Genomic DNA, 25,039 nt, shown 5'->3' on the forward strand with positions numbered 1-25,039 from the left:
AACTGGCCCCCTTTTTTGTGAAAATCTGGCAAGCAGGAGGAAATGTTAGGCATAATTTGGGCACAGCGGCTTCTGAAGATGACACAGCAGAGAAGTAGAGTTAGGAGGAGGAAAAGGAGGAGGAGGAGGAGTGGGCGGAGGAGGGAAAAAACACTGCAGATCAGCTCTTTACTATTAAAAGAGAAGCAAAAAGGAAAACGGCTCTCTTCCTCATAGTTTACATTAAGTGGCCTCTGCATGAGAAAAAACAGTGATGTATACCAGTGGAGCTTGCATTTAATTAAGCAGGTCTCCTCAGCCTCTTTTTTTTTATCTTGGAGCCAGCATAATCATTTCATATACGCTGTGATATCATCTGCTTAATGCGCTATTTTACCATACAGTTAAACCTCGGTGATAAATCTGGCAATGCTCTCCATTAATAGATGCAGGGCCTCACTGAATAATGTGTGCATTAGATTAGTAGCACTACAGAAGTGAACCACCGTGGAGAGAGAAACACTTCGCGTTAATCTCTCTTGGTGGTTCCCAAAGGAGGAGAACTTAGTGCCCCTTCCCATGGCTGTAGGTGGAGGGTGGAGGAGGCGCGTGTGTGCAAATGGGATGGTGAAAAAGATTAAAAGATGGAGGGGAGTGCACGTGTATTCCAAGGTGCATTCACTCCTAAGCTTCTGATAATTCATTTCAGTCGCACAATGCAGCCACATACTCGCCTACCTTGTCACGCAAAGCTTTAAAAAACTGCTTTCTCACTCACACACACACACACACACACACACACACACACACTCCAGCTGGACATTCAAATGAGCAGCGCAATTCACGTTCATTCTGAGCACAAAGCCATAGGTTAAAATTTGGCTTTTCAAAGACATCAACGCATTCGCGACTAAATCTGCACACTTAAGACTGGCCCCTCAACAACCCTACATTTCTGACATTACAATCTCTCCTCATTTCTTTCATACTCCTGTTCCCCGATTTCCAGTGGGTGAGAAGCGATTTGAGGTGACCTCGTTACGGAGGATGACAATACAACAAAAGAACAGGGTTATGAAATCGAGAAATTCTATTTCCACCCTCCTGGCCATTCATCTGCCTGAAATAGTAAGGAAAGGATTCATTATTTGGTACCTTCTCTCCACTATCTTATGAATTTGCATACTTATACATGCGTATAAGGATGAGTGTGTGGGTATGTGTGTGTATTTTTGGTTTAGCTGTACCTGTGAGGACAAAGATTAAGACTGTAGGTGGGGTTAAAAGTGGGGTTAGGTTCAGGTTGAGGTAAATGTCCTGGATATTTATGTAACTCAAAAAAATGAATAGGGAATGTGCTCTTGTGTGGAGGACTAAGAATGTGAGTGTGTGAAAATGAGAAAAAGACAGCAAAAGAAAGAGAGAATAAGAACAAGCAAATGAATGTGAGTGTGTGTGTGTGTGTGTGTGTGCACAGTGTGGGTGTTCAAGAGAAATACCCTGTACCCCGTGAGCTGTTGCCCTGTGCAATAACCGAACCATTAATGCTTTACCTTCCCGTGAGACACCGCCATGACAAGGGCAGCCTCGGTTTGTGGTGAGGGTGAGTGGACGTTCAGCCCTCTGATCAGATGCTCAAAGCTGAGTCAACTACAGTGCAGGCTTAAAAGCGAGTGTTAACCCAGAGGCCCAGGGGCCACAGCAAGTCAAGTCATCAGCACAGGGAGAAAGAGAGAAAACAATTTAACATTTTAAGAGACAAATTGTGCGCAAGTTTATTATTTAAATAGCTGTTTAAAGTTAACTTTTCCTGAACATCATGACACAGCACATTAAAGTCTGTAGTACAGCTGCATGCTGAAAGATATACAGTACTGCATGTGCTGTATGATATACAGTATGTGAGTTGTATTAATTGCACACAAAAATAAATAGCCACAATTTATAGGTTAAACTACATAAACGCTTATATCAAATGTATTTTTCCTCTCTTTCATTATGAAACTCATTATCAACTTTTGGCCAATACAAATAAAATTGCTTTCTAGATGCATTTTGAGGATGCAATAAAACAACTATAAAAGAAACATTAAAGAACCACTAAAAACAAATAGTAATGAGACAAATGGGCACTCCAGCAATTTAGTACTGCATTTCCACAAAGTTGCGAGGCTTGCAATAGATACGTTCAAAAAAGAGCAGTCAAAATCAGTGCGGACAGAGGCTGAGATATGCTGATTTTTAGTCCCCTAGTTTGGGTCAAAAGTCCAAAAAAGCTAGTTTCTATATTTCCCATAACACAACTCACTTGTCATTGAAACATCATGCCTCAGTTTGTACAGAAACACAGGCTTTCTGCTGAAAAGACAAGCCAAGACAACCCTGATTACATCATCAGGGTCATTTAATCTGACTTCAGAAAACTCCCCTCAGCCACAGAGGACATCTGTTTTCACAGCCTGAGTGGCACCCTGCATTAGCAATGTACCGGCACATCGATTTTACAGCACCATGGTGAAACATTCTGATGGTAACAACTTCAACATCAGTTCCTAAAACCGTCAACACAGCTCCTCTGTCTCTATTAGCAGTTTGATTAGCCTCAAAGGACACACTAGGACCAGAGAGACTGTCTATCTCTGGCTTCTAACATGAGCTGGTCCACCTACCAACCTGCCTTTATCCAGGTTGTTTTTAGTGCATGAGATGTTAGTTCATGAGCAGCATCCAACAAAGCTACAAAAAGTACTATATTTCAACAGTAATAGTAGTATTTCAGGAAGGTTTGAGTATTATCATGGTAATACTATTCACCATGGAATTTTTTGGCCACAGTAATTGTAGCATGAAAATTTTTTGCTGTCACAACCCTACTCCCCATGATGAGTAAACTGAACTTAATGTGTATAATTGGTGGAGTGCCCCTTTAATGAACCATTTAAAACAGATATAAAGGATAAACAGAGTAAAATAGATAACTGCAGTTCACAAAAATGCTTAATCTGTAATTATGTTCCAATTAAAACATATTAATACAACTGCTGAGAAAACAGACTCATAATTATTACATATGCTACTGATGCAAAAATGTTGAAATATTCAGTATTTACTTTTATCTGACGTATCAAAGCAATAATGTGATGTGTCTGTCTCGTCGCACATAAAATAGCAACAGCTGATGGCTGGTGATGACACAGTGTGTCAACAGGAAACGGAAAACGAGACACCCCACCTCCTTGCCGCTTTGTGTCTCTCACTTGGGTTTCACTTGCACTCACAACCATGTGTCACTCCAAAAGCAGGAGGATAAGGAGGAGGTGGTTTGTACTGCAGGGAAGGAGTGAATGTTACTGCTCGTGCACAAACAGAGACGCACACTAGTAATATGTGTGCGACTGTGTATTAAGATGCTGACTGTGTATGATTCAACAAAACATCTCCCTCCCCTCCTGGAGCCTCTGAATGCAAAGACGCGCTTCGACATCGCCCAAGGATTTGTTAATTAGCTTGCCAACATCTGTCCTCTCAATGCAAGATGGGATTAGAATACACAAAAAATAACGCCCATCATCTGATCACCTTTCTGCAACAGCACCGCAACAACAGATGTCAACCAACCTCCACCCCCACCTACACAGCTCAGAGGTTAAAAAAAGTAATTTTTTATGTGATCCTTTGCTAATTGATGTTAACGTGTTGTTGAATTATGCATGCCCTTCTTCTGGAGAGGACTGCACAGCAATAAATTGTGTGTATGTGTGTGTAGGTGGGTATGAATGGAGGTTGTGTCTACTTTGATGTGAAACTCATATCCCGCTTGTAATGTCCTCCAAGGGCCAGAGGGAATTGATGAAATGATAACTTCTGCTCTTATGGAATGATTATAGCTGTGATTAAGTTGCATGGGATGGACCCTACAGGAGATGAAGAGGAGGGCAAAATGGCGAGGAGTTCTCTCTATTCATTTCTCTGCTGTAAGGTTTGGGTACACAGAGCTAGATGCAACCTCCCCAGACGTTGAAAAATGAAGTAATTACATTTATGTGAGTGTGTAGGATTGATTCATCAAGCAGCACTCGCTACCAAGAGCTTCTGATTTAATTGGGGAGCTGGTGACACATGCATCTTCCTGTGATAACAGATCATTTTTTATCAAAATGAAATCACCTCGCCGATATTATGTACAGAATTCAATGCAGCCCCGAGTCGATGATGTACAATTCTAAAACCTATCTGTAACAATTATTCTTAATTTGCAAGTTACAAGAAACATGTTGTTATGTGTTAATTAGTGTGTATGACATGATACAAGACTGTAGAATCACCTCATCATTGATATTTCAGCTGTTAATACAAAATGTGAAGGAATATTTCACAGGATCATTTCAGCCAAATTATGGATGAAATAATTAATTTTCTCACTAATCCCTATTGCAGCCTTTTCTCCAAAAATACTATTTAAATGCAACAGCAATGAACATACCTGAAAAGTCACTAAATATTTATACTGAACATAACTGCACACTGCACTCACAAAATGGCATTATGAGATGGGACAGACCAGGGCTAGCTAGTTAGCATGATAGTTTCAGAAGAGGAAAGCAATAGAAATAGGAGCAAAGGAAACAACTGGTATGTAAACAGCTGTTAATTCTAACATTGCCTGTGTAGTAAAAAAGACATTCTTTTCAGAGACAGTGCCTCTGTTACTCTAGATAATCAACAGGGACTATTTCTTCAGTAGAAAGTAGTTCCAGAGAAAACTGGTGAAAGAGCAAGTAAAAGCAGAACTATCTGCAGGGCCTGATACTACTATGGGGTTAGTTTTAAAAAAAAAGTTTGTTTATAAGTTGGGTGACATGACCCTTTAAACTTTATGTCTGTGCTCACAAGTGATATTTGAACAAGATACACGAGTGGCTGAGCACCAGTCAGTTATCACACATCTTTTCACTGACATATGCACACAACCATTCAGTAAAGGATGGCATCGAAATTATGTAGATTGTATCTCCTTCAGAAAATAATGATGGATGATATTCTGGTTTTATGCCTGAGGTGGGATAGTGTTTTCTTTTAAGTTATACATGTACAAATGAGATCAAATTATCCGAGTGAAAATGTGTCATTTTCACAAATGGTACAAAACTCCTATAACCAGCCACTTATTCCATTTGAATACATCCCAAGATGATATCATGCATGGATAGAAAAGCATGAAATCAAAAGAAACCATGTTCTGCTTTTTATCTGAGAACAGTATTCACAGCATTGTGTAAATGCAAGTCTCCACATGAAATATAGAGTTTACCAGTAATGATGTGAGTATTTTATAGCACAGAGGGCAATATCCAACAGTTTAATTCATAACAGAATACATTTGCATGAATTTCACTGATTGTGTCAAATGCACATCACATATATTGTTGCCTATAGGCTCCCTGCTGAGAAGTCATAATGAGCTCTTCAACCCTGAAGAGGCAGGCATAACTCACATGTTCTGCTGTCACAGTGACAATGGAAGGGTTTATCACTGCCAAAGGCTTGTGTGTGTGTGTGTGTGTGTGTGTGTGTGTGTGTGGTGGTGGTGGTGGGGGGCACTGGGGAGATTGGAGTGAGAGGAAGTACAGTATACAATGAGAGGCCGAGATAGCAAGAGAGCATGAGAGAAATAACAGAACGTCCTCCAGCCTGCCATGCATGCATAACTGAGGCATGTTCCAGCATGTAGAGGAGTATCAGTTGGAATTACACTGCTGCAGCTTGCTGAGCACTTTCAGGCAACGTTTCCTACTGTGTCCCTTGCAGCAGTGCTAACCTTCTGTCCCACCCCTCTGCTACTCACACTCTTCTGGCTTTATCTCGTGCTTCTCTGCCTTTCCTCTATTCCTGCATGTTGCTCTTCTCGTCCTCAGACTATGTCAGAAGGGTAAGGAAGAATAAAAAAGGCAAACAGGGATCTTCTTCAACCCTTTCTGCATGGCAAGGCCCAGAGGTGATGACTGACAAAAGGTCTAAATATGCACAAATCAACACATAAACCTCACAACAGCTCCACAGTCTCATACATGTTGATTCAAAGCAAAGTATTTAGCTGTATTTCTGGCACAAATACAACTGTGTTTGTGCTGTGATGTTTGAGTGTTACGTTGCCTCTGTATAGACTGGACCATCCCTACAAAAGGTGTATGGCATGCTAAAAAGATGTGCTAGTACTGAGTGAAAAAAAATAAAGCTATTAATGCTTCAGTGCCCCTGCAAAAATATTTTGTTGTAAGCAACATTTAGTTAATGACCTAATGCTTTACATTACATACTGTGGTAATGTTGTTGATTCACTTGTGAATACATTTCCAGTAAATAAACAACCAGAGGCAGCCCCTCTGGCAGCTTTGTGAGGCTTTACTTATACATAGCAAGGCTTTGAGCTAAATGCTGATGACTATGCTAATATGCTGATGTTTAGCAGCTATATGTTAACCTTATCAATCAGCTTAGGTTAGTGTGTTAGCATGTTAGCATTTGCTAATTAGCATGAGAGGAATGTCAGTTTTGTAGGTATTTAGTCATAAATCAAAATATTGGCCACATGAAAATATTGATGTGATAGTAGCATTAGATGAAAAGTCAGGGGAGAGCAAAACTTGATCTGATTCATTCTCTGGGTAGCATGAATGTCTGCACAAAATTTTATGTCAGTCTGTTCAATAGTTATATATAATAATAAATACACACATACACACACACACGCACACACACATATATGGTGGACGGACTGACTGGTATAGCGACCTTGCCATCCCTAGTTCTGTTGTTTGTGTGGTCAAAAACCTGCAGTGGTAAGTCTAGCCAAACTCTGCAGGCTGCCAGGAGCAGGGGATCAAATACTGAGCTACCGTTTGATACTGATATATCAACAATTCGCGCAAGCCCCAAATCCCCCAAGCGCTCTCTCTTGTACTCTTAGTCATTCTTTGGCACACAGGTGGCAGTTTGAAATGCATGGGAAGTGTCAAGGGAAGCAAATATGTACAGGAGGTGGTACTACCAGCTGCTGAGTCAAGTCAGGCAAACCTGGCCTGCTTAAAGGAAGCTAAACATGGACACAGTACTTAGTGGGATTGCAACACTTTGGAGTAAGATTGTAACACTGCTTAAGGTTGTAACGCTTCCATCTCGATCACTGGCTGTTAGTTGGTTAGTTTGGTGAGGCAGTGGCTGTTTCCTGGAAACCATACATATCAGGGCAGACCAGGCACCCCTAGAACCACTGGTGGTTGCTTACTAGTAGGACACCAAGAACTAATGATGCCCACTTTCACAAAAACACTGGTCTCTCTGTTGGCCTAGTATGTAGCAAGAAGCAAATACACTCCCACTGCCATGAACTGAGAACTACACACACTAAGTCTTTTACATTTACTCATCCAACACAGTTTAAACTGAGATAGAATCTTGTAGCAAGACTGTGTTAAAGCTCCGAGAGAAGCTAAAACTGTAACAGTTCAGCTCAGCTACTTACTTCATCTGACTGCCTCGTCTTTCCAGGCATCAGCATCCTCCTGTGTTTTCTGTCATGGCAGTTCACATTTCTGCTGCTGTAGTATGAGATCAGTCTTATCCAGTTCAAGGATTTTTAATCTTAACTTATCCTAAAACATCCTCATTAGAAAAAGAAACTTGCACAAGCAACTTCACCAAGTTTTTAAGCTTGGATGCCATACTAAATTATAATTATCATCATTCTGCCATTTTCACTTTAACTACTTCATTTATGGTGCATTTCCATATATTGGATTAGATAGTGTTCTGAAATTAATGGTTTGTTATGACTGCAAAGAAATAGTACTGGTAATTATTTTTTTTCAGGTAGAACAAGTGTTTCCTAATTGTCGACAGCTTAAATAGTTAGCTAATGGTCAGCAGTTTAAATATTTAGCTAAAGGTAAACAGTTTAAAAGTTGAGCTAAAAGAACAGGACAAAAGGCTGGAATAGTTTGCTAAATGGAATGAAACAATTGAAATGGCTAGCCAAAAGTTATTTATTGACAGTTAAAATTGATAGCAAGAAATGGATGAACAGCTTCTTAGCTAAATGTACTGGATACATTTGATAAAGCAGTGGCCGAATGGGAAACATTTAGCCAAACGTACTGGATAAATGGTTGAGATGTCCACCCTCTGCCACTTCAATGATATATGTCATACTATACTGTATAACAGTAGAAAATTATTATAAGCAGAATTTTAAATGGGTTAAACATGAGCTATGACCCACAAAACAGTAAAGGAGGAGATGAAATGTAAAAATGTATAGTTATGGGTGGAAGGTAAATGTGGAGGTTTTATAGTCCTACATACATGTAAATTATTCAGCTGCATTGTATTATTTATTTATGTATTCAGTGATACATTTTGACTCATCTGATTAGTGACATTTGTTGCTTCTGGGACACTGTACTGTATGTGCCTCTGGAAATATTGAGGTTACTGCCTCGTTCATAGGCACAGTGGTTGTTTTTCCATTAAAGCAGGAAATGGTCTTCATCCTCTGGGCTACGCAGGGTCTCAAATCAAATCTTTGCAGAATATCCCTTTTGCTCTCTGCAACAGCAGCTGCAAATCAGTTCATCGTTTCTGCATCCCAAAATGGTTGTTGGACCAGCAACAAGCAACAGTGCAAGATAAATGAGGGCAAGCACATTGTAATTTCCATATCAATCACGGATAGTGTCAGCAGTTGGGGAGAAAGAGAAAGAGAGGGAAAGGAGAGACAGAAAGAAGGAGAGAGAGAAAATAAGAAGATAGAGGCTTTTGTTATTCTGAAAATACTCTAGCTATTATTTAATGAAGCCATTTCAAATTGAGGGCGAGGTAATGCACCTTGTGGCGCAAAGCCAAGAGAAGACAGACTGACTGACTGACTGACTGTCTGTCTCTAACAATCCTTGAAACGGTGTCAGAATCTGAACCATCTCTAACATCTGGGTGCAGACAGAGTGCAGCTGTCATTTAGGCCATAAACGTCCAGCAGATTTATCTTCCAGAAACATTAACATTGAATCGTGGCTGTCAGCATGTATGTCAACCAGGCGTTGATGTGGAGGTGGTGTGGCTGACAAGCTGGCAGGGAGGGAGCGATGGGATGGATGAAAGGAGGGAGGAAGGGACTGAGAGAGGGAATGAGGGGAGGCCCTCAAGGCCCCATAACAAGTTCTCAAGAGTTGGGCTGGTGAAACTTTGTGCTGCCGTTATCTTGTTAAGTGCGGGAGTCATTGAAGGACACCAGACAATTGATTGAACGGAGTTGACTTCAGCACAATTTCCTCCTCATGGCGACATGTATCAACCAAGCCATGGGTCCCTATATTCTGCAGCTTAACTACCTCTCAGGCCTCCCACTGTGACAAATGGCTTCTGTCTCTTCTAATGTAATATTTGTTTCTACTTCTGAAAGCCTCTCGGCTACTCCACAGCGAGTCTGTCTGCCGACTACTTCATTGTGTTAGCTGACTTTATTCCCCAACTGGCTGTCAATTGGTGGACCGTCTGAGTGTTCTCGTCTGTCTGTCTTTTGTCTCATTGCCCGCTCAGTCCTTTTTTCCTTCCCAAGTTCTTTCTACTGCTCCCTTGTCAACCCCTTCCTCTGTCTGTCTCACACTCACCATTTTTCTGTCTCCCTCATGCGCTCTGTCTGTCTCCCCTCTCCTACCCTCTCATTCTCACTGCCTCTCTGCCATCCTACTCCCTCTTTCCCTCTCTCCACCTCCCTCCTCCTCCCTCCTCCCCCTTTTTTTCCTCTCCACTTTACTGCCATGTCTTTGCTCCAGATGCTAGCTGTCTCAGCTCCGTGGGCCGCGTCTCCGTGATGGGCCCCTCCAGGAATTCAAAGCACCATTCTGGCATTTTCTTCCAAGCAATTGCTTTTTGCAGTAATAAAGGGGGAGTAGCTTTAGCATCTCTCTCTGAATGGGCTTACTGGCCCTAGGCAAAACAAGCACAAATGCACATCCATGAATCCTCTTGAGGCAGGAGCACACCGCAAGACTCTGTCTAGATTCTGACCCAATTAAGCCGTCTCACACAATTTACAGGATTGGTTTCAAAAACTTACCATTAATCACCTTTTCTTTGTCAGAGGCTCTGGATCTTAAATTCTGGCTCTTTACTTTTATTCTAATGAGAAACTGTATTCACACTGAAGAGCTGGACGAGCAGTTAACACAAGATATTTGCATGCCACAATGGCAGCCACACAATTATACACAAACAACCCCTTTCTTTGACTGTGACCTGTTGAGCCCTGCAGCCATACACCACTTACAATATGATATGTAAATATTATACATGCAGTTTTAATGGTAATTAAAGTCACATTGACACCAAATTAATTCACGATGGGACACGGAGCATTTAAGGTGCAATTAGCCATGGTGGCGGATACGACGATACTTTGCCTAAATGCAAACTCCAAACACTTCACAATTTGTTTTCACATTAAGTAAATGTCACAGCATATTAGCATGCTATTACAGCATCCATGTTTTCACACAGCGTGGTCTGCTTAAAAGGGTGCAGGTAGAGATGATGAAGGAACAGAGAGAGAGGCAGAAAGAGAGGAGGAGAGGGTGTTGAGGACAAAATGATGAGAAAAGTAGAATCAGCATCAAGCGGCCATAATGCAACTTTTACAGCATCTCAGCATAAACAAGTGCACCAACTGTTGCGGCTGTTAACAGTTGAGGCCATGGAGCAGCTGTGGAAGAACAGATGAAACTTCACAACAGATGAAGCTCTGATAAAAAAGAAAGAAAGAAAGAAAAACAGCAAAACACAGGCAAGATGCTGACTTGTAGGATTTACTGAAGCAAAAGCAAAAATCCTGCTATTTGCCAGTACAGGCTTGTGTTTGGACAGTCAGTAAGTACATGTGTGCACCTACTTGCTCTTTGCCGCAATCAATGACATTACATCCTTCTTTTATTAAGCAGTTTTTCTCATGAGTTTCTCCACAATCAATAGTTTCAACAAGAAGCACACACACACACACACACACACACACAGTAGTAATATTGGGGAAAGGCACTGAGGCTGTAATTGATTACATACCTGCATTTTTAAGTGTTATGTGTATTAGGCTTGTCAACTAAAAGGCCGACATATATTGATTTAGCGTGAGGCTACACAGAGCAATGCACCTGTAATTTCTAAATATGTCTGACTTCTATGTTATCAGTGTAAATCTTTTTGTTTTGGGTTTTTTTTCTGGAGAACACTGGTTAGCTGCTGCTTATCTTCAGTATGACTGTACTGGGAGTATATCTGTTTTCCCACGGTCCCCAGTCCCCAGTTCAATATTCTGTGTTTGACCTGTTTCAAGTTCATTGTGAACTATACAGCAGTGCTGGGGAACAGAAAACACCTTTGATGAGTTGCCACAATAACCCATGTTATATTAAGCTAATACAGAGCTGGGAGATATCGTTTTCAGGTTCCCATTACATGCTATAGAGCTAGGGAATATGGAAACCATGGAACACTGGGCATTGGGAACATGGGCCCTAGTGTGTTAGCACGCTAATTTGTAGAAATGTTCAGTACATTTAAGAGCAAATCTTTAACAATGAATCTTTAAACTTCAAATGATTATACTGACTAACCATTGTCATTGACCAAATCACAGCTTTTAGCAGCAGAGCTCCTTTCACTGGTGGCCAAGAGCACTGGCATCAGCTTAGCCATGATTCACAGTATGTTATATCCTTGTTAAAAGCACACACAAAATTTGCACCACACACGAAGTACAGTGTAGGCTGATGAGAATATCATTACTTTTGTAGGTATTTCATCACAACTCAAAGTACTGGACAAGTGAATACTTGACATGATGACAGCACTAGATGAAAACTAAAGGGATCATCAAAGTTCTTACAGTTTATCCAGATGTGTGCAAGAATCTCAGTCACAAATTTCATAGTAATCCATCTGAAAACTGTTGAGAAATGCTACTAAAAAACAAGTGTCTCTCTGCTGGTGGTGCTAGAGGAAAAGGTCAGGGCATCACCAAAGTCAGCAGGATACATCCTTTGGAAACCACAAATGTCTATGCAAAATTTCATGACAACCCGTCCAGAGCTGTTGAGATATTTCAGTCTGGACCAAAGCGGTGGACTGAGTGACAGATAGATGGTGTTAACATATCAAGTTTGTGAGAATTCAAGGTGAAACAGCAAGTTCTTTATGCAGTATAACAGATGTTCATTGTAAAAAATGAGGACTGAAAGGAAGCAATCCACTTGTCAACTTTAGTGCTATGTCACTGTAGAAAAAAAAGGTCCTTGGTTTGATGTAATTGCCTTTCCACAGTTGAAAGTCTGGAAACATCAACACATTTTTAAAACTTATGGGGTGATGGATGCCTGTTGCCTCACAGAGAACCATATGCCTGAAGATCACAACCAACAAGCATTCCCTTAATTCAGAAATGTTCTATTCACTCACTGCCAGACAACACAATGCAGCAGCAAGTTGACACATGAGTGCAGGCTGCACAGAAAAACACACCGCCTGTGGCCATACTGCCATCTCCCATTTAATGTCAATGGGTCCCTGTGCACGCTGAAAGAGATCCCATTGCTGCTTAATATTTCATACCATAAGTCACAAAATTCTTAATATTCCCTCCTTGCCTTACCAAACTTGATGCTTTCCATCTGTGGCATGCTCATTACGCGATAACAGCAAATGCCCCCACTCCCCCCATCCCACCCACCCACCCACACACACACACACACACACACACACACACACACACTCCTCCCCTTCAAATGACACTCATCATGGTCTTTAAATTTTGCAAAGCTGCCTTCTAAAAAGCTGTTCAAATATGCATGCGGTCTCTGGCCCCATTTCCGGGGGTCCATAATGTGGCTCTTGGCTTTCTCGGTGGAAAACTCAACAAGTTGACTCCCTTTATGAATTTACGTCCCCAGGCCATCGGCAGCCCTTTCTGCTGCTTCCTGACAGTGGCTCCTCTCTCTGTCTCCCTCCCTGCAGAGGAAGAAGCTCCGGGCTATGCTGAAAATAGGATAAGATATTCAAATATGTGCATGCGTTCACCTACAAGTTCTTGCGTTTTTCGAGGTCAGCTGAGGCCCGTTTTTTTTTTCCTCCGCTGGTGAATCAGCCTCGCAAGGTTTCTCAGACATCCCCGACAGATATTTGTGCACGTGTGTATATGTGTGTGTATGAACAGATACGAGCCTCCCCATGTCACCACCGATGCAAGACTATGTGTTTTCTGAGCTCTTCAGGCGACGAGGTGAGACGCCTGGGCTGGGTGGCACCATCTTTTTCTCCACAGATGCCCCCGAGCTGCAGTTCTCAGAAACAGTCGACAACCCATCGATTTCAGCCGCAGAACAACAGCGAGTCATAAACAAACAGGGAGAGGGAAACACAGGAGACCACGCTGAGAGACAGACTGATCCGAGGGGGGGAAGAAAGGCTTTAAGTGGCCGTGGAAATCTCTGGTCCCTGACAGCAGTGGAGTGTGTGTTCATGCATGTGTGTGTCCGACCTTTCTGCTTTCTTTAAATCTGTCCCCCTGCAGGGTGATGCTCATGTATGTGCAATTAGGTCATGGGTGTTTGCGTTTTTCTTTATGACCCTGAATAACTGCTTTGATGCAGTTGCGCTCGTGTGGGCACCAGTGTAACCTTTGTGCCTGCTTTGATGTAACGTCCATTAATATATATAATGCATGTTTTATGCCCTTGAGTGTTATATCTGTCTGTGCATGTAGGCATGTAAATTAAACTGAAGCCTGTACTCAATCAGCAATTTCAAAATCAGCATTTTTGACGACAAGAAACGAGTTTCACAAGGCCTCTCTTGCCTCCTTTTTTTCCAATCGCTACCTCCACCTCGTCTTCCCCGTTTTTCCTCACTCTTCCTTGCTCTATCTTCCCCCCATTTCTCCCTCTTCCTCTCTGTTTGCAGTTCAAACCAGGACCATGGGTGTGCTACACTCCTTAGCTATCCAAAGCTAAGATTAGCATACTGATTAGCTAGCCTTGTGGGATCTATCTGCGCCTTCCTCCGAGCTCACATGCAGAGCTACAGCCTCATGAATACATAATAGCACCGTCAGCAAACAAATGCATGGCTGAGAGCTTCCAGAGGAGGGAGCTAGTGCACAGAATACAATGCTTTTATTTATTTATTTTTTCCTTTTGTAATGTAATCAGAGGGTACTGGAGCATTCTGGTGTGATTAGAGTTTTCAACAGCAGCTTACAGTGGGAGCAGTTAAATTGTTGAGCTGTTGTCATTTCTCTTGCGAGCGTCTCTCTTTCTGCCCTGTATGTATCTCCTTCTTTCTGATTTTTTTCACTTTCTTATTCAACTGTTTTTTCCCTCCTCGCTCTCCCTCTCCACAGTGCCTTCTTTTTCAGCCTCAGCAGGGCTCCTCTCTCCTTCACTTATCTCTACCTCTTTCTGTCTTTCTCCAAACCTTCTCTACCTCTCCTGTCCTCGTCTTTTTACCTCTCACACTTCTCCCTTTTCTTATCAGCGCATTAGTGAGGATATCAAGCCACCTCCTGCCTTCACCTTTCTTTCACTGCCTCTTCCTCCATCTCTCCCTCTACTACATTTTTTCTCTCTCTCCTCTCTTCTCTTCAGTCTTTCCCTCTCGGAAGGGCCTGAGTGAGGACGGACGGCAGATCGTGTGAAGTTGGATGTTGATTCTGGGTGACAGGCACCATATGAGTCATAGCCATAATCACAGAGCTACCCCTCAACCCTCCCAACCACCCCCCCCCCCCCACCCCCCATCTTTGGCTGCAACAACACAGCAGCACTGTGAAGTTAAGATTGTTCTTGATACAAACAAAATTGCTATATGGCGCACACCATGCCGTGCATGTAAATTTCTGCACTGTGTACAGTAATTTTTCCTCTCTCCAGCACTTCAGGAGCTGGAGTCATTGAGACGAGTGAAAAGTACATATATCTCCAGGCCACTGAAACAAAATAAAAGCTACATGGTTCAGTAGAAATATGAGTTTGAAACCCTCTACACACTCTGGGCCATTTCTGTATAGCCACACACATGCATAAATAATGCATGTACATATTTATCTAACATAGTTTTTTATGAAAATGTGAAAACTTTATGAACTGTTTAGATAATGTTTATAAACCAAATGTATTAATATTTAGTAGAACTACCACAATTAACAGAAGATGAATTAGCAACTATTTTCACATTTTTTAAAGGTGCTTTTTTGCTATTCCTACATAACCAACAGTAGAATTAAAATCAATTACTCACCAGCCCTCAACAACAACATTAACTCTTGTTCTGCCTCTATTTGTATCACTGTTTCTCTTTGCGGCTGGGCTTATATTCTTCCTGGGACTGGGTGGTGGAGGTAGTGGTGATAATGGATGCTGGCCAAGAGAGTTTAAGAAGTTAGATAGAGGACAGAATATGCCCTCTTAGCAGTGCTTCTTCTTCCTCCTCTTTTGCTGGATTGAGGGAAGACTGGACTCTAAGCTGACTTACTATTGCAAAGTGGTGTACTGAGATGGAATGGGCCAGGGCTAGCTTATTAGCAAGCTAACTTCAGTGGGAGACTGCTGAGTAAACAACTGTTAATGCTAAAGTTGGCTAAAGTAGCAATAGCAAAAACCTACATATAGCACCTTTAAGCAAAAATTACAAACATTTAAAAGCTCCAGCTTCTAAAATGGGAGAATTTATTACTTCTTGGTACATCTTCTCGCTTACATTAAAGTAAATTAAATATCTTTGGGTTTTAGGCTGTTAGTTGGAAAATGTCTGATAATGTCACTTTGAGCTGTAGAAATAATCAGACAATCAATAATCAATAGAAAGTAATCATAAGTTGCAGCCGTACGATGTAGAGACCTCTGATCTTAATTTCTATGTCAATTTCCACTATGGCTAAAGGACATATTAAAACTAAACTTCATTTTTCAGCATTATATCATAAATATATACAAAATTGGTGTATTTTTTTTGGCTATTTCCTGCACTACTACTGTTGTAAAAAAAATAACATGAGCAAGTCTAATAGAGAGGACAAGAGAAGAGAAACAAAAAGAGATGAGAGGGGTAGAAAAAAAAACTGCTGAGCCCTCAGTCAAAATAACATACAGTAAGATGCAGTGGCCGGCTCAGCTCAGACTTTCACCAGGGAAAATACTAAAAATGCTGTGAGACACATGTAAAAGAGAGGAAGAGAATTAAAGGACGAATGCTACCACAAGAGAGAAGAAAAGAAAATATGGGAAAAACTGATCTTAAAATGGAGATAAAGGCTGACCGCAGCTGACCAGATCAGTGAAGGACACGAGAAAAGGACAGGACATGATAAACATGAAAAAGGGACAAAGCAGAGATGGAGCAAATGAGGAAGGTCAAACAAAATGAAAATGGATAAGAAGAAACACAAATTTAAAAGAGAAAGAAAAAAGAGAAAGAGAGAGCAGTGAGAAATAACCACTACTGCTCGGATTATTAAGTTCCAGAAGAGGTGAGGTGTTCCTGGGTAGGAGGTCGAGCTCCTCATGGGGGGTTTCAAAGACTGCTGACTGAAACAAACATCCAAGCTGGAGATCAATCAACATGGCCGTAGGCACCATAAAAGAAGAAAAAGAACCCCCCCCCCTCCATCCAGAGGCTTTCACTCTTATAAACCAACCCCACACCTCACCATCCCCATTGATTAACCTGAGGCCTCTGTGATTACAAAGCAAACTCAATCTTCTGTCCATTGTGAATGGATAAAGAAGGAAAAGAAAGGGCTTGGGCCAGCTCAAAGACAAGATGAATGATATTAATCTGTCATTGCTACACAGCATCTATGGCCAAGCTAATGAAATATAGCTGCCTATGATTCAGTTTTTTTAATGGGTTTATCATGGCTGTTGCACATTGCCTCCATTTTTTTCTCACATAGCAGACTGGAGCACAGTGTGCCAGCTGGATTTCTCCTCATAAGTGACTCAGATGCTGTTTGAGACCGAGAAGGGAAGCGAGGGAGAGAGAAGGTGTGAAGGTGCCAGGGAACAAGAAATGAAAAGACACACTCGGACAGAGAGGTAGCCTTAGAGAGAGAGAAAAGGAGAGCGAGAGATTGTTTGACCATGTGTGTGTGTGTGGTTGCATATGTTTGCCTAATAAGGTTATCCTCAGGCAATAGTTGAATTATCGCCTGGAGTAGTGTGTGTCCAACTAAAGAGGAATTATTCATAAATAAAACGCCTGTTTTTTATACTGTCTCATGTGAATTCATTCTTTGCTCCATCCTCTGCAACCAGTGTTTAGTGCAGAGCCAATATGACAGATGCATGACTGTCTGACCTCGGTAAGTCAGTTTGACAGTAACACAGCCCAGGGGAGGGAGATGTGTGTGTGTGTTCCTGAGAGAGAGAGAGAGAGAAAGGGAGAGAATTAAAGGGAGCCACAAGAGACTTAATTACGCCTCTGGCACACTTAAGTTCATCCTCCTATCCAAAGAAAAGTGTTTTCACTAAACAATAAAGACACATTTCCCTCCTATCTAAGCCCCCTCTCTCTGCAGGAAGTGCCTGCTCATGTCTGCCTGAGTGTTTGAATGAGTGAGAGCAGGAAGAGAAAGATTAAGGGAGTGCGTGGGGTTTAGTGTGTGTGTGTGTGTGTGTGTTTTTTTTTTTTTTTCCCAATAACTGTTGAGATAAAGAAGAAAATGACACGTCGACAGCTAGTGGGATCAATACTCTAAGAGCGATTGCCAATACCAAGCAGTCCCACATGACATGGTCCCCCACTGCGCACCAGCCAGAGTCCAACGCTTCCAAATGCCGATATGAGTGGTTAAGGGGGAAAAAAGCGTCCGGACTTACCGCAGTAGAGAACAAGCAGCGCTGTCAGAAGCACCACAGCCCAGAAAGTTGACGACATTCTCGGCCAGCGACTGGCATCTTTGCGTCTTGCCAACCTTGACACTGAAGCCATTGAACATACAGAGCACTTCCTCTTTAAAGAGATACAAATAAAAAGGAAAAGATGGTAATCTCACAATCCAGCTCGGCCTCTCACTGTGCTCATATCTCCGCGTGTAATCCCACAAAAAGACATGTCAAGATCGAGCAACTGATAGAAAAGCGGTGATTTGCTCATTAGGTAGTCGGATTGCCGGTGCGCAAAAGAAAAGGTCACATCTTCCTCAGGAATCCCAGCTGGGAAATAAAGCAGTGTTTTTTAAATATTCGTTCAGAAACACAAGTTGGTAAACGTCCCTTTAGTTGTTCCAAAGTGTGTTCACCTCTATTTCCGTCCTATATTTCAGTGAAAGGAAGCGCGGTGCGCCGGTGCCTGAAGATTGCGTTGAGTTAATGCTCAAAGTGTTCAATCATCTATACCGCAGCGCCGTAAAACCTCCTTTCACCTGTGGTAGGTTTCCACCATTCTCTCCAGCCTCAGCAGCCCCGACGGCATAGCCCAAAGACCGGGGTTGAAAAATAAACGAGGTCCTAATAAAATCCGCCTGGATGGATGAAGGAGGGTTGGTCGTAAAAGGGGGGTGAAAATAAGTCCATAAAGCTCACGATTTGGGCACGAAGATCACAGTGCTTGCAGGAGGAAACGGAGGATGGAGAATGGATATGTGGAGACAGAGAGACTGTGGGAGAAAGTGCGCACCGTGCGACTCCAAGTGATTTTGTCCAAAGTGAAACATTCAGATAATCGATATTACGTCAGCAATAAGCCACTTGAGGTCGCGGTTTACAGTGATATCACAACAGCTTGACTCTGTTGCACCAAAGAAATGATTTTACATCATGAAATGAGCGTGAATCAAGGCTTACAATGTTTTCATTGATTTTATGGATTGCTGTATGTTTGTTTGATTTCGAGTCAATAAATATTGAGTGACCCCCCCCACACACACACCTCAACAATATTTTCCTTCAGTAAGAGACACATAATTCATACATACACATGATTCATGTAATCACTGGTTTTTGCAATGTATAAACATGTATGCAAATATTATTACTGTTGGATCAGGGGATGTTTGTCTCCCCTTTTTAGCAAATATAGCACCACAGTGAACGGTTTTAAAGACGCATGTTAAGGAACATACATTTTTGCATATCCTGTATATGTCACTGAATAGTTAAAACCATCACGAGGAGCACTAACTTCAACTTTAAATGGATGTTACTGCTATCTTGAGCTCAGTCATGCTGGTCATGCTCCTCTAATTCATGTCACAGGGAAACGTGTCATATTAAAACTACACTGCAGGACAGTGGTGATGTAATGAAGTACATATACTCTACATATTATTTCTACCACATTGTATTTCAGAGGGAAATGTCACCACCTTTATCTGATAGCCTTTGTTACTTTTGTAAATTAAGATTTTACAAAATAGTATATGGTGATCTTATATATGTTGTAACCGAACTAGCTCCAATAGATCTACAGCTATTAAAATATTTAATAAAATAACACGTTTCCACATTAGTAGAACTTTTACTTTTCCTTGCATTGATTACTTGCTGGTCATAAAACTGCTGTACTTTTACTTGTGTAAAATTTATTCTAAATGCAGCATTTCTACTTGTAATTGAGCATTGTTACATTGTTACACTGCTAATTGTTCTTCAATAAATATTTGAGTTTTTTCCTCCACAATGGAGCGCTGGTCTGTGGACAGCGTCACTGGCTATCAGCCCGCAGAAGAGCGCAGGAGCTTCAGCACCATGGACAGCGCCAGTAACAGCTTTGTAAACAGTGGTAAGGGAGTGTTAGTGCCATGGACAGCGCCATGTACTGACGCTCACTCCCCCTGGCCAACACAATAGAGTTTCGGCACCACGGACAGCGCCAGTGCCAGCCTTGTGGACAACACAAGGGAGCGCTAGCACCATGGACAGCGCCAAGCGCTAACGCGCAGCCCGCATAATCAACACGATGGAGCCGCCGGTACAAGGGACGGCGCCAGTTCCTCCACATCAGCACCACGGACAGCTCCACTGAGCGCCCTACACTCTGGCTGCACCCGTCAAGCTGGAACTGGCTCTGTCCTGCTGGCAGCGTGGCTCTGGGGGCCTCTGTGCTTTCACCTCAACATACCCTGCCATGCATACTAAACCTAAACCCTGTGCCCACACTATCCTGTGGTCGTCAGGGAACAAATATGCCTCACTCATTAGTCAAGCCAGAAATACTGCACTTCTATTTTGGAGCTAATAGAGATGGTCTGTCAGCTGGCCTATCATTTCCAACAAGTTCCTTTAGACTCCAAGTTATCCCTGCATAGCCTTGTTGTAGTAATGTGCACTAGACTAAAGCTCTTGTAAAACCAGACTGTAAACCATGCTGGGTGTAATAAAATAGTTAATTGCTGTGTGTCCCCATCAGTCCTTGTAAACCTCTAAATCTGTATGTAATTGCTCCATTCAGCAACTAATGTTAGTGACAGTGTGAAAAGTGAACATTTTTCTCCAAAATTATCTGTGCCCCTTTCCCTTCACCATCTCTCTAGCTCTCTCTTTATGCCCTCTTTCTCTTTCCCTGTTGCAGGGCTGATCTTAAAAGCGATGGACTCAATGTAGACAGTCAATTACAGCCCTGGTTGGAAAGTACTGGCATGTTGCCTGCTGCGTGGTGTTTGTGTCAGTGACTGTGGCACTGACTATACATTAAGGTGAAAGCGTGCTTGGCACACACACACAAATAGACAAGAGCACAAACCTACTCACATGCACATTAAGTAAGACACGCATACTTTCAATGCAAATTAAGCAGTTAAGCACATATGCACTGTTTCCCCCTCGTTCTGTTTCTGTCACACACTCTCAAACAGCCATTTGCTTCGGTGTGGATACAATGCATGAGCTGTGGCCTACATATGTTATCCCCATCTTTTATTTTTACATAACATTTCTAAAACTCCAAACAGAATGAAGCACACAAGGCATAAAAACACTAAGTCGGATACTGCTATTTTGGAGGATGTTAGCCTCTCTTCAAAGGTTTCAGAGTTGTACAAAAAGATACTGGCTGACTCTCACTGTTATTTTTTTTTTTTTTGGCTGTGAACCATAATAAAATATTATCGTATTCTCTCTCAACATGAAACAACACTGTGGCACTGGTTCTGTTGACTCTCTGTGTTCACTGGTGCTTAGTGCCGGGGTCTGGCCTCTGTTGGAGTTCAAATGGGTTCGACAAATATCTGTGGAGTTTAAATGGAGTTTTAAAATGTAGATGAGAGTTTCAAATGAAACATCTGCAAGCCGCTGCCAAGTGCAACGGCTTTGAAAAATCTGATAAACACACTTCTCTGATAGACGCATGATCCCCAATCTTAGCAGCAAGTCTCTGCAGCTGTGATGAGTAAAAGACTCAGCCGCAGAGGAAGCAGTGAATGATACCTGGAACTAATGCAGCACAGACAGAACAGGCAACTACGGCAGCTCTATTGTTCTTTTTTGTTGACTTCATGCAGAATGTTGCTTTTAAGGAGATATGGCTTCCAAAGGTGATATTCAAGTCTGAATTAAGTATCACATCATAACATTTTATAAAAAAAATAAATAAAAAAAACTGAAACAAAATTTTTCAGAGATAATTAATCTTACTTATCTCACTCAGACAGTGACCTCTGGACACTGGAAAATACTGTGTAGCATAAATGAAAAAATATAAACAAACACAATAAAAACTGCAAGATTTCTTTAAGGTGTTACTCCCTAGCTATGCTGTTCCTCCAGTGATCTAGATTGCAAGATTGCAAGACAGTACATTTATGAAAAGGGAGAATTTAGTTCTGGACGTGATATATATATATAAAATAATCTTTATGTTATGAAGCAAAATAAAATGAAACAGGTGAAACAATAATGGTGAGCAATAATCAATGACTGCACCAAAGTATAATGTGACACACAAACAAAAAAGAAGCAATCAAGCCTTTGCCATTACGGCTTTTTGTTCCAATACCTTTAAATTTAGGCTTTTTACCTCTGAATTATTTCTCAAATAAAGCTTTTTAAAACTGACAGATGCTTTTATGGAATTACCTTCAATTATTTGCTTAGGACCTCTCCTTTATGGTTTCTTTTAATGTTCTAGCTTTACCCGCCCATAACCATTTGCAGTGTAATGTTTTATCACTTTGGTTTTTGTACAAATTAAATAAGTGAGTTATAATGTGTTGATTAGTGAGCATTAGAGGTGCTCTGAGGCCTATTTTTTAATCTTTGGATGGAGCCAGGCTCGTCGTTTCCCCCCTGTTGTGGGCTGTACCAATATCTGCTGATACCAATACCCATTAGGTGGATATCAGTACAGGCTTTTACTCTCTAGGGTGCTTTTCTAGTGCTCTTCTTCATTTGGCAGATCCATATTTTGATTTTTACCATGTATGTACACGGGGCATTTTCTGTGGTCTTCAGACAGGTACAATTTACAGTGGAGAAAATCTGGATATTCCTGCTCCCCAGAGGATAAATCCTAGTGATTTTGGTGACCTCCTGACCTTTCCTCTAGCACCACACTTGGACATTTGGTGAGTCTGGTAAGGTTCTAAGAATAGCCAAGTCATCAGTATGTTGATTGTTCTGTTCAACACTTTCATATTGTGTCTTTAACCTCTAGGGGACAATAGCAGGACTTTAGACTGCTGAAACAAGGACACAAAGAAAGTTCACTGTCATCATCTATGTGTCATTAGAATTATTAATAGTCAGTATTCACTTGGAGAAGTGAACAGGAAAAACCCTGAATTTAAAAAAAGAAAAAAAAACACAGTCTACACCCATTTAATGCCAGTTTATTAATTCTTGATTAAAGGCCAATACAAGAGTGTCAGGTTTTCCATTTAACCTAATTTGCAAGTCCTTGGAGGAGCACTGGAGAAGGTGGTAGTGAACATGTCTCAAAGTCCTCTCAAGTCAGTGCTGGCTGAGCTGAGCCTCATCCAGCTGCTCCAGTGGGGCTGGCTGGATCTTGTTCTTCCCACCATCCACTGAATTATCTCTTCAACAGCAACTTCTTCTCTTTACGATGAAATCCTCCCGCTATCAAGATCTAAACCTTTCTGTTTCTGAATCCTCTTCACAGCAGCGTCTCGTCCCACGAGGACGGGTTTCGTGGCAGGAACAGATTCCACTAAAATCTTCTTTGCTGCTCAATTGTTTGACACCTGGCAGGTGGCAACAGCAATGATGCTGGAGGATTTTTCATCGATTCAATAAAAAAATGCCATGAAATAAATGTGGTATTATGAAAAGCTAAATTATGACACAAAAAGACTGTTGAAACAGGGCACTTTGAAGATTTCTACCATTAAATGACATAAACTAAACTCATTTAGATTGATGAAGTGACATTTCACTATGATGAGGATGAGTTTGAATCCTTTTCAAATTATTTCACATCTTCATGATATAGTTACTTATTTCAAAATGACTTAATTATATACTCCATACTGAACCCTTTGGAACTCCATATCTTAATGCTATACTTCAATTCTCACCTCCATTTTCAGGCCTTTCCTATTGATAAGTCTCCTGCTGCAGCTCTGTAACAGATTATTGGTAGTAGCCAACACCATGTTTTATTGATTTTGCAAAGATTTTACAAGTCAGTGAAACCTTAATAAGGCAACAGGGAAACACAGGAAGAGCTTTAACAGCTGTATAGTGTTACATTATGCAGGAAACTTACTGATTGACCCTCCAGCTCCATAGGTAACAACCTTTAATGTGAAGACGCGATACTTATTTCCTAAAAAGAATGCTTAGTAGTAAAAGCAAGTATATCCAAGACACTGTATTCTTGTGTTAAATTATTTGATATGGAGAAATGCCTCTATAGCACTTTGCTTGGTGGGGAGGCTTTAGAAGTTCACAGCATGTCACGTAGTCACTGTTACTGTGACTCTAAGAGGCTGTGTCCCAGTAAGTGATAACTTTAGTGGCACACACTTAAAATCCTACTATTGCAGAGTTTCCAAGAATGTTAGCATTAGCATTTGCTCACACAGTATACCTCCTAATTAAAATGGTAGATGACTGTGAGCAGCAGGGTGGCTAAGTGGTCAGGGGTTCCAGGATCTACAAAGTCACATGTTCAAAGAAGGTGGAATCCATGAGGTCTTAATTAACAAGAGGCTTTCCTCTACTGAGGCACCATTTTGTTTTTAGGCTTTAGGTTTTTAAAGGTTTGCACATTTTGATGTAAAAATCCTAAAATGATGAAGAATCATCTGAAGAATCAAGAGGCAATTAGGAGCCTAGACAGTGCTGGTAAGTGCTGCATTTTTCTTTCTTTTTGTACAATAATGAACATGTATAATAACATACCATCTAGCGTAAGCCTAGCAGCAGCCTTTGTGTCAGTAATAGAAAACGTGGTGGGGAGCTTCTCCTCTCAGCGCTGCACTGAGCTTCTCAGTGTGGGAGCATCTGAGACCTGACCTTTCCCTGTGCTTCTTCCCTTTGATCCGTCCAGACACAAGCTACTTCCTCTTTATTGGGCCACCGAGGAGGGCTTTGAACTTGGCTTGCCACTCAGTGATTTAAGCATACAAAGTCTTCTTCTTGGTGGCACAGCGGGCTCTCTCTTACTGTCATGGATTAAGAGAAACAGGGGAAACCGAGAAGCCTTTTCAGCTCTCCAAAATATCTGTGAGACAGTGGTTCACCACACAGAGCAGGAAGAAAGAGATCTCATACTTAATACTGGAGCTGAACAGCTTCATAGAGTCAGCCAGTTAATTGCTGTGCTGATAACATGTCAGCATGATAGTAGTATTTCTCATTCTGGCCTTCAGCAATATCATTTTGGCTTTCAATGAAAACAATATCAGAGTGACATAAAAGCTTTGGAGTACAGATAAATACAATCTGTCACTGGCTTTTCTGACAACTGGATGAAGCTTTGTTTAGTACATGGGAATTAGCAACTAAATTATAAACAAGAACTCAATACCCAGCATTGCTTCTACTTTCAATTCATTACATGATCT

The 25,039-nt window shown here is 41.4% G+C and overlaps 1 protein-coding gene across 3 annotated transcripts in view; it reads right to left on the reverse strand.

The window, feature by feature from the left end:
• The window catches only part of tafa5a (TAFA chemokine like family member 5a), a 201,642-nt gene that overhangs the window by 112,788 nt on the left and 63,815 nt on the right, over positions 1-25,039 (reverse strand). The window contains exon 1 of one of the 3 annotated variants that reach the window (XR_001963616.2): positions 17,895-18,720. The exons of 1 other annotated variant lie outside the window; for it this stretch is intronic. Coding sequence is in view for 1 of the 2 variants with exons in the window: in XM_018700554.2 (XP_018556070.1) it covers positions 17,895-18,006 (112 nt within the window). In the remaining variant the exon portion in view is untranslated. Of the gene's footprint in view, positions 1-17,894; positions 18,723-25,039 lie in introns of those variants that run through there. One more of the 3 variants, XM_018700554.2, reaches the window with a different exon arrangement.

The sequence above is a fragment of the Lates calcarifer genome, linkage group LG18 (genome assembly GCF_001640805.2).
Source record: "Lates calcarifer isolate ASB-BC8 linkage group LG18, TLL_Latcal_v3, whole genome shotgun sequence".
NCBI lineage: Eukaryota > Metazoa > Chordata > Actinopteri > Centropomidae > Lates > Lates calcarifer.